The sequence below is a fragment of the Equus przewalskii genome, chromosome 14 (genome assembly GCF_037783145.1).
Source record: "Equus przewalskii isolate Varuska chromosome 14, EquPr2, whole genome shotgun sequence".
NCBI classification, from domain to species: domain Eukaryota; kingdom Metazoa; phylum Chordata; class Mammalia; order Perissodactyla; family Equidae; genus Equus; species Equus przewalskii.
Window position 1 is genome coordinate 31,828,742 of NC_091844.1, and position 10,907 is coordinate 31,839,648.

At 36.5% G+C, this 10,907-nt stretch overlaps 1 protein-coding gene across 29 annotated transcripts in view; it reads left to right on the forward strand.

Moving 5' to 3' along the window:
- Positions 1-10,551, forward strand: part of TIA1 (TIA1 cytotoxic granule associated RNA binding protein) — a 30,412-nt gene extending 19,861 nt beyond the window's left edge. For 10 of the 29 annotated variants that reach the window (XR_011525992.1, XR_011525994.1, XR_011525993.1 and 7 more), the window contains 6 exons: positions 4,428-4,536; positions 4,910-5,005; positions 5,123-5,207; positions 5,584-5,707; positions 6,767-6,912; positions 7,850-10,551. Coding sequence is in view for 11 of the 29 variants with exons in the window: in XM_008514839.2 (XP_008513061.1) it covers positions 4,428-4,536; positions 4,910-5,005; positions 5,123-5,207; positions 5,584-5,707; positions 6,767-6,912; positions 7,850-7,976 (687 nt within the window). In the remaining 18 variants the exon portion in view is untranslated. Of the gene's footprint in view, positions 1-4,427; positions 4,671-4,909; positions 5,006-5,122; positions 5,208-5,583; positions 5,708-5,836; positions 5,946-6,766; positions 6,913-7,849 lie in introns of all 29 variants that reach the window. The other 19 variants (XR_011525997.1, XR_011526002.1, XM_070572422.1 and 16 more) reach the window with 9 other exon arrangements.
- The last annotated feature ends 356 nt before the right edge of the window (positions 10,552-10,907 follow it).

A 10,907-nucleotide genomic window follows, 5' to 3' on the forward strand; every position in this document is an offset into this window, starting at 1 on the left:
GAAAGTGGACAAGCCTAAGAGGTCAGGAAAAACACATAAATTAGAAGAAAAGTTGGAAATGGTAAAACATATTGAGAGGTGAAAAGATAAAAGTTCTCTCATGTATGTGTCCCATCTACCAGTTGTAAGCTTTTATTTTTTTTTTTTCTGTGAGATGAGAAAATAAAGACTAAAAGTAGAGGCTGGCCCCGTGGCCGAGTGGTTAAGTTTGAGCGCTCCGCTTCGGCAGCCCAGAGTTTCACCAGTTTGAATCCTGGGCGCGGACATGGCACCGCTCATCAAGCCACGCTGAGGCGGCATCCCACATGCCACAACTAGAAGGACCCACAACTGAAAATATATACAACTATGTACCAGGGCGCTTTGGGGAGAAAAAGGAAAAAAAATTAAAAAAAAAAAAAACTATAAAAGTAGAGTTGATTCTGAAAGCTTTACTGTTTATCACAACATAATATTTCGGAAAAGTAGAAAAGTATTTCATACAGTGGGTTGATAGCCACAATTTACTGTGAGTTCATTAGAGGATTGATATATAGGATTTTAGTGTTTTGTGCTATTTGGGGAAATAGGTTTGGGGCTTTGGGTGGGCCATGAACTCATTTTTTCCATTTAAGATTGTTGAGTATAGGTCCCCGCTGTATAAAAATCGCCATTTAACGCATATTTAGTATGAAATAGAGTCATATAGCAAAGGATGTCTGTATGTGGCCTCTGGAGTCAGCCAGATGGATTTGAATCCTGACAACCATAAGATAGGTATAACTTTGAGTAAGTGATTTAATATATTCTTTCTGAATTTACATTTCCGCTTCTATAAAATTTGTGATACATGATTGGCAGGCACTCTCTGGTGTTATCAAGTGCCACAGCCTTGATTGCAACCACCCCCAACTCCTTTGCCTCTTTTCCCGTGTTGTGCATGCTAGGCAAGCCCCAGTGCTGGTTGAACAAAGCTTTTGTGCCTACTGAAATAACTGAATGTTGCTAGAGAAAAACTGACTCACCTGGTCTTGCTTCTAATTTAATGGTCACACAGTTAGATGAGTACATGGTACTATCTTTGCAAACCTTTGTTTCTCTAGTAAGTTTGATTTCCTGCTCTTTGATAACTATTTCATGCCCCCCTCCTGTCTCCTCAAATATTTCTCACTGTTTTCTCCATCATCACCCCACACTGTCAACCTTATGCTTCACTGAGAAAACAGAAGCTATCATACAGGAATTCTCTCGGCTTTCAACCACCAAACTTACATAAAAGTCATCCACCTTCCCCTTCTTCCGCCTGTGACAGTTGAGGAAAGGTCCTTCCTGAAAAAGGCCAAATCACTTATGAGTGAGATCCCACCTCTCTCGCCTTTTCAAGGACTTTGATCCTGTGCCTATTCCTTTTTTCCTACAGCAGCTTTATTGAGATATAATTCACATATCATAAAACCCACTAATTTAAAGTGTACAGTTCAGTGGTTTTTAGAATATTCACAAAATTATGCAACTATCATCACAATTTGGGAATATTTTCACCTTCCCCCAAAAAAACTTACATACTCATTAGCAGTCACTATCCTTTTCCTTCTACACCCTCTCCCCCCAGCCCTGAGCAACTGTTGTCTACTTTCTGTCTATATAGAGGTACCTGTTATGAACATTTTCTGTAAATGGAATTGTATAATATGTGCCGTGCTTGTTCTTGTCCTGTGGCATCAGTCTTTCCTTCTTCACTGGATCATTCCCGTCAACCAAAAAACATGTTCTAGTATCTCTTAACTAAAACCACACTTGACCCCATATCCCTTGACCTGTATCCCCATTTCTTTGGTATCATTCAAAATCAAACTTCTCGGAAGAGTTGTTTGCATATGCTTCCACTTCTTCATCTCCCATTCACTATCCCCCCCCACACACACACGCACAACACACCCTATAAAAATTTTTTCCCTCTTTTGTGAGCAAGTAGTTGTATTCGTTTCTTAGGGCTGCTGTATCAAAGTACCATAAGCTGAATGACTTAAAGGAACAAAAATTCTCTCAAAGTTCTGGAGGCTAGAAGTCCAAAGTCAAGGTGTCATCATGGCTGTGCTCCCTCCAAAGGCTCTGTGGAAGAATCCTTCCTGCCTTCTTCTTAGCTTTTGGTGGTTGCCTGCAATCCTTGGCATCCTTGGCTTGTGGCTGCATCATTCCAGTCTTTGCCTTCATCTTCACATGGCCTTCTTCCCTCTGTGTGTTCACATCCGTCAGCTTCTCCCCTTCTTAGAAGGACATCAGTCATAGTTTTAGGGCCCACCCTAATCCAGTATGACCTCATCTTAACTAATAGATCTGCGAAGACCCTCTTTCCAAATAAGGTAACATTCACAGTTGGGGGGGGTGAATAGTTAGGACTTAATATCAATTTAAGGACACAGTTCAATCACAACAGTAGTTAAACATTTCATGGAGTTCAAACTGGTTTGTGTGGTAAACAGTGTTTGTTTCTTTTTAAGAATATGCGTTTGCTTTTTATGTGTCTCAGGAACGGCTTTTAGCCTTGAATTTGCCTGTTCTTTTGTGCTAGGTTGAGCCCACATTTGACACATGCAAACCAAAGCTGCACACCATTTACTGTTCAGGCCGCTCCAGGCTGGCTTTTATTCTCCCTTTCTACCAACACTACTTTTTTCAAGTTCACCTCTTGATTTCTGATTCCTTGGCTCCATGACAGTACATTTTTGTGCATTTCTTCCTTCATCACTGGCTACTCCTTCTTAGTCACCTTAGCTAGTGGCTTTTCCTTTACCCAGTATTTAGATTTTGCTGTTTTTCAGGCTCTGTCCCAGGATGCTTTCTTTTCTCCCTGTAGTCTTTCTTCATGAGTCTGAATTTTATATCCAGTTCAGGTTACTTTTCTGTGCTCCACACTTACTAACAATGATCATAATTTAAATGCTTTACAGTCATCTCAGACTTCAAGTGTCTTACATGGAGCTCTTTGTTTCTTCCTCAGACCTGTTCCCTTCCTTCCTCCCAGGCTTCTCATTTCAATAAATGCTAGCACTACCCTTCCTGCCGCCCAAGCAGGAACCTAGGTGTTATCTTTGATTCCTCCCCTTTTACTTAACTGTGCACCCCCCCACCCTTCTGTTGATCTTCTTTTAGATTACTGCTACTGCCCTAGTCCTGGCCACCAGCATGTTTTTAAATCTGGATATTGCATTAGTCTCAAAGTGTCTTTTTCTTTTTACTACCCATCTCTAAACTATTGTAGCACTAAGAATGGCCTTAAAACATAGATTAGATTATGACAAGCTCTTACTTAAAACCTGTCAGTTTTTTTCCTCTGGCATCCTTCCCTCTTGCTTGGCAGATTCCACTGAAAGTAGTTGTCTGTCACAGGCTTTCAGATGCAAATCAAACTCCTGCCTTCACATACTTTGCACTGCCTTTACCTCTACTAGGGCTTTCTTCCTCAGTGTGTGTTTGTTTTTGGCTTCTCCCTGGTGGTGATAAGCACTATTTCTAACTCAACAGTTAAGGATTTTCTTCTTTATGCTTTTTAGTGAGGAAGATTGGCCCTGAGCTAACATCTATTGCCAATCTTCCTCTTTTTTTTCCTCCCTAAATCCGCAGTGCATAGTTGTATATCCGAGTTGTAGGTTCTTCAAGTTCTTCTATGTGGGATGCCGCCTCAGCATGGCTTGAGGAGTGGTGCTAGGTCTGTGCCCAGGATCCAAACCGTCAAACCCCAGGCTACCGAAGCGGAGTGTGAGAACTTAACCACTACGCCACTGGGCCAGCCCCTCTTCCTCAGTGTTTTGACTTGGCTTGTTCCTCTTCCTCTCGATTTCAGCTAACATGTCATTTCAGAGAGACCTTCCCTAATCAGGCTGTCTAAAATAGATCCCCATGCCCATATTCTTTATCTCAGTCTTTTGCTTCTGTCATGACACTTACCACAATTTGTAATTACTTTATTTGTCCGCCTAAAAGAATGTAAGCTCCATCGCAGCAGAGACCACGTCTGCTTCATTCAGCAGCATATCCCTAGTACTTAACCTGCTGCCTAGAACATGATAGCTGTTCAATGTTTACTTGATGGGTGAATGAGAAACCAAATACTGCCTATAATAAGCTTGTTGGATTGTCTAAGGTGAGATTTCCTCCATAATAGTCTGAGTTGTTGCATGAACTTTATAATTGCCACCTCCTAAGGGCTTTTGGGCTCTGGACTTTTTCAGGTGATTAACATTCCCAAAGTCTGCTATCCAAATAAAAGAAAGATAATTTAAAAGCACTCTTGCATTTTAGGAAAACTATTATACTGTGTATGTCATAAAGCATTTTCATTCAAAAAACATTTGTGAAATGCAACCATGAGTTTTCTCTACTGCTAACAGTTGTTTAACATCAACTAATAGTGGCTTCTTTGTCATTTCTAATGTTGTACGGAACAGGATGCCGAAAACGCCATTCAGCAGATGGGTGGCCAGTGGCTTGGTGGAAGACAAATCAGAACTAACTGGGCAACCCGAAAGCCTCCAGCTCCAAAGAGTACATATGAGTGTAGGTGTATTGGAGAAGAAAAGGAAATGTGGAATTTTGGAGGAAAATACGCTAGATTTTAAATGTTAGAGCTGTTCCCCGGAGACTTATTGCAGAAATAGATGAGAAGCAAATCAAGACTACTGTTCAAAAATGTACTTAGTTTTCATTTTTGTAATTATAAATAGTAACTGATGATATCTCTAATGTCAAGTCTCCTGTTAAATAGAAAATACTGAGTAATTTTTTAGACGTTCTTGGGGGAGGTTTAATTCTCAAATGTAATATATATAACAAGGTAAATATTACCATTGCAGTAGTGTAGTTAATGCTGCTTTTCTCTTTCTGAACATTTTATGTAATGAATTAAAAATATAAAACTTACCTTCCCCAGCAAACACCAAACAGCTATCATATGATGAGGTCGTAAATCAGTCTAGTCCAAGCAACTGTACTGTGTACTGTGGAGGTGTCACTTCCGGCCTAACAGGTATGGGAGCTTTATTTGTGTGGCATCTTGAGATGAATTTTTGACCTGAGAAAAGCTTGATATTTGTGAGATTTTAATATAACTTAGTGTGGTTTGTTTTTGTTTTCTGTCTAACAGAACAACTAATGCGTCAGACTTTTTCGCCATTTGGACAAATAATGGAAATTCGAGTCTTTCCAGATAAAGGATATTCATTTGTTCGGTATGAGTGGGTTTTTTTGAAAAAAAACTTTTCCCCCAAAGTCATTTTTGAACATTTAACTTAGTGGTTTTCTTAACAATGTACCTTGGTTATAAAGAAATAGAAATTTTCTCCAGTATTTAGCCTATTTGCCACTGTTTTTTAATAGCTCCCTGCTTCCAACACAAGGCCAATAAAACACGTTCTATTAAAAGAAGTTTCTGCCAAACTACAAGATCTTTGAGAAACAAATAGCAATGAAAATATGCCATTTTCTTGATTCTTTTATTTGAACTGCCTGTTTTAACTTAGGCTCAGCTTGATTTTTAAAAATAGGTTTTATTCATAAGTATTTTAAATAATTTATATGGGTGATTCTTAATATTGTTTTCAATAGGTTCAATTCCCATGAAAGTGCAGCACATGCAATTGTCTCTGTTAATGGAACTACCATTGAAGGTCATGTTGTGAAATGCTATTGGGGCAAAGAAACTCTTGATATGATAAATCCCGTGCAACAGGTGAGAGACTTTTCAGAGTAATTTCTGGGCTAATAATAAGGTTATTTTAAAATGAAATTGTTGATAATCCTTGTTAATAAGTTTCTAGCTTAAATGAGAGTATAAGGGCTCTTCCTACATGTATTATAGTTCCAGAGTGCTGGTTCATGGATTACAGTGGTGACATGATGAATGTGACTGCCTCAGTTGACTCATGCTCACAAAGTGGATTTTAAAATGCTCCGACAAACCTAACAGGGTATTAAATTTTTTCTTAATACTTGGTAGCTTTATTCACATACTATTTGGAGAACTCACAAGCATGCTTGACTCAATTGAAACAAAAATAAAGCTATAAGTGTATAGAGAGCCTTGGCATTTTCTTCCAGATTTTGCTGTTTTTGTTTTTCCAGGCAGCTTTAGTGGTTCAAACTTGATCCCACAAAGATGTCTATGAGGAAATTGTAAATGGAGCACCAAGATAGGAGTAAGAAAATCCTAAGCTACAGTTATTTGATGCTTAACGACAGAGATACATTTTGAGAAATGGAGACAATTTCATTGTTGTGGGAACATAATAGAGTGTACTTACACAAACCTAGATAGTATAGCCTGCTAAACACCTGCACTATATGGTACTAATATTATGGGACCACCATTGTACGTGCGGTCCATCGTTGACCAGAATGTCGACATACAGTCGTGACTCTATATATGTTTCTTAAGTAAACTGAATATAGGGATAAGTAATCTCTGTATCTTCCCTATCTAAAGGAAACAGTCATGTAGATAGTTTACAAAACACTTAAACGTTATACTGAGTTTAATATGTATTACTGGGGCATTACCTCCTGCCTACCTTACAAAGAGTATGCCATTCAGGGCATCACACAGACTTACAGCAATATAACCTCACTTTTTTTTTTTTAGCAGTCACTTTCTAAACTCTTGTTTATCTTTCATTTTAATTGTAATGATGGCCCTGTGTGTTATGGCTCTGTATTTGTCATATATTAGGACTGTATATGTACATTTAACTTCAAATAATAGTAAATGATCTGTTATAATTTTACTTAATAGCAGAATCAAATTGGATATCCACAAGCTTATGGCCAGTGGGGCCAGTGGTATGGAAATGCACAACAAATTGGCCAGTATATGCCTAATGGTTGGCAAGTACCTGCATATGGAATGTATGGCCAGGCGTGGAACCAACAGGGATTTAAGTAAGCACATTTGCTCTTTTCCTTTGTTATTACCCTTTGAAAATGTCAAGAACTTGGGAGGAGATTTTAAGTAGTCCGTAGGTAATGTGGCTGTCTTGTTTAAAGCATTTATAGTTTTAAGTATATCTCTTTAAAGATTTGCCTAGAAATATGTTGCCCTGAGATATAACCAGCATTAGAAGAACTTTGGTAATGCTTGGTAATGAATTAACTAATATTTAAGTAAGAAAATAAGAGCTTAATCATTGTTAAGCTTTTTACTTGATAATGGTCACCTAGCCATTCTTGGATACAGTTATTTCACTGCTAGTTGTTTTATTCATTACACTTTTTTCTGCGCAAAAGAGTTTGTTCATACATTGTTATATGGAAGCTTCTTTATATACCCTAAATTAATGCAGTTTTACTTAAATTTCTAAAAATAAGCTGGAAATTAAAATACTTTGCAGTTTTTATTAAAAAGAATCTTGTATTTGTAATGTTGAAAAAAATTTATGAGCTTACATGTGCTGATGATTGTTTTGATTTCTTCTTTGAGTAATATAAATGCTAGTCCTTATCATACCAAATGATCCAGTTTCTTTCAGGTAGTGGGTTGTTCAACATGTGTCCAACCCAAATGGACAGTTTTCTTTCTGAGATGAGAGAGAAGTTTTTTTTCTGAGTCAAAGGGGATAAATGTTTACAGGTTAAGGGTATTTCCTTAGCTATAATTAAACTAACAAAATTAAACTGCCCAAACTAAACCTCATGAGGATACTAATTTTTAAGAGAAAAGACTTTTGCCTTTGCTTTCCCTGGCATAACAATTATTCTTACATTTGAGCTTAAGAAAAAGTATATCTCCCATATATATGTGTTATTTGTTCTTCGCATTACGTTTTATTTTAATCAGTGAATTTCCCCTGCCCTCTGCTTCTTTGACATTCTCTACCAGTCAGACACAGTCTTCTGCACCATGGATGGGACCAAATTACGGAGTGCAGCCACCTCCAGGACAAAATGGCAGCATGTTGCCTAATCAGCCTGCAGGGTATCGAGTGGCAGGGTATGAAACCCAGTGAAAAAGGACTCCAGAATCTAAAGCCAGTGGCTTGAGGCTACAGGGAGTGTAGTAAAGCCGTTGTTTACTTAAAGATTTATCAAATCAGTCAGTGCAAATGTCAGATACAATGTATTTATTTAAAAGATTCATTTTTTAATCATGAAATTACTTATCATCCACGTTGTTTTAAAAAGAAACAAGATGCTGGATGTCTGCCAATTTTTGCCTTCATTACCTTTTTTGATAAAGTTTCTCAGATCCTTGTTTCAAATACAAATGCAGGGATTGCTGCCACTTTTTTTAAATTAAGAGGCAGAAAATTGCACAATGTTGAACTTTTTTCCACTAAGGTAGTGTGCAGTTCTAGTTTGCATTCCTGATATGATTTAAAACATGTAATATAAAGATGTAAAAAAAAAAAAAACCAACAACCAAAACTGTGCAGAGTCTAGAAGTTCTTTGTAATCTTCAGCTTGTGCACAATTCTGTTTTAGGTTTTTTTTAAAAAAGGCATTGTTTGAACTGTCCCATCTTCACTGTTTTCCCTTTGGGGTTTTTAAATATAAATTATTAGTTTACATCATTTTTGTATCTACATTTTTTTCACAAATTTGTCTTGCCTTATTAAAGTTGTGTAAAATAAATGAAAAAAATGATGTTCACGTAGATTGAAAACTTTTCTCAGATGGATTGATAATTGCATTCATCTTGTGTTTTATATGAGAAGGTGCCTCAAGAATTCCCTGTTGGATTTGTTTAAAAGGATTTTTATCTTCTGTGATAAACTTTGCTGTGTACCAGGAAATATAAAAACAAAAACTTGTTACTAAAGAAAATCTCTGAAATGTGATAAGTTCTTTTGAACCTGTGTTAATTTCATGTGTCAGCTTCTACATTTACATGTATTATTTCATTATGTAAAATGTCTTAGCAATTTAATATTTTGCACAGTTAGCAAACTTTGTATGTCATTTTCTTCTTAAAGGCATCATGCAGAGTTGACAGGAGATTTATAAAGTTTTAAGTTGTTTGCATGTGAATATCAAATACACACTTTGGTAGTCTTTGAATACAAAGTCATCTGCTCTTGTTTTTCAAGAATTTTAAGACACAAAGTTGTATGTAAAGAATATATTAATTTGCCATTTTCTAGTTATATTTACTCAAAAAGAGTAAATCAACTTAATGTACAAATGATAGCTGTGAAACTGTAGAATATCCTTATGTCAGGCTTGGGGTTCGTTGTGAACTCCAAAATTAGCCTGAAGGACCAGCCGGGCAAAGCATTTTTTAAATGTTCAGAGGCCAAAAGATAAACAAAAAAAACCCTTAAAATCCTACCTCCTTAAACAGCCTTCAAAGAGGAGAATCCTCAGTGCAATTGTTATTTTGATTCTTTTGGTACCTGTTTTCCTGGAGTTCCCAATTTTATTATTTTGGGGTGGCTCCGAGCATTAAGAGGTTTAATCTTTGATGGCATTGTTCTAGTTTTGAAATTTCTAGTACATTTCAGAGTCTCTTAGAAGAATTGTGGGAGATTTTGTTTTGTTTTCAGTGAAAGTCATAAACTCCGTTCTTCCTTGACTCACAAAGGGGAATGGTCCCCAGTATACATATTCGGCTGGTTGGTTGTTTTTAAGACCTTCAGAGAGCTCCTAGCATTTTATTTAGAAACAGAAAAGGCCTGTGAAATCTTTAAGTTTCCTGGCCTGTACCTTCTAGGTAGGAGCAAATGACTCTAAGCTGGTCTCTAAGCCAATACTCTTGTAAACCAGAGCCCAGGAAAGACAGCTCATAAGTGTATAATTCTCTGGAGCTCAATTCTATGCAGTTGTACTGATGTTTCATTAAGTCACTGTGTATTTTTAAGTGTTGATAGATTAAAAGTTGCTTTATGGAAAATGAGTAAATTTTTTAAATACTTGGAAATTTTATTTCCTTGTTAACTTCTACAGATCAGGGCATGCAACCTAAAGCAGCTTAAATGAAATACTCAAAAGAGAAAATATCAGGAAGCTATTTTTAGATTCTTCTGGATTATGTTTCTATTTTACGACCCTCATTATTTTTCTCTTATTCAAAAAGATTTTATTTCCTATACATCTGTGGACTGCAGGGTAAATTATTTGGGCATAAATAATTTAAGCAAAAATGCAGTTTTTCTTTCATCTAGACTCTCAAATAATAATAACAGTAACACTTTTTATTAGCCAGTATATTTTCTTATTGTACAAATCTTAAAATGTACATTGACTACTTTTTTGAGAAGAAAGTGGTATATTACCCAGATGAAAAGGTTACTACTGAACAAATTCACATTTCAGGAACATTGCTAACTTTGGTTTAAATCTCACTCTTAGTGTTAAAACAAATCATATAAAGATTTTTCAGTCTAAAAATCATGCTGGTATTAGCATCAAGTATGAAATTAAAGTTTAAAAACGGTTTCATTCTCTTCAATATGCATTCAGATTTTACTTTAAAAATATCTGGTACTGTAAAGAACCTGAAGTGATTCACACTTAATGGGTCATTAATCCAGTATTCTTTGCCCTGACTGTTTCGATATTAAAGTTCATTTATGTTTTCTATAACCTGTGGGATCTTCTTGCAGTTATTATTGTGTGTGAGAGATTTTCTTTTCTTTTTGACCTAGCCATATTGTTATGTTCACCCAGATATTTGTTAGATTTTTAAAAGAGAAATCTCATTTGAGAAACCATGGTTTGCACTTGGTTACTGTTTAATAGCACAAATAATTGGCATTCTGCAGATTTAACTCATTTTGAAACCAGGATCTCATTTTCCTTGTTGATATGCTCTCCCTGTTGAAAATAAGATTCACATCCTAGTGTTCTGTTCTTGTGTTTTGTCCCTGGGCTTGCTCATCTTCCTTTTTGTGTGTTAGAGTTGTGTTGCATTTGAGAAGGCAGTTGATAAGGACTAGATT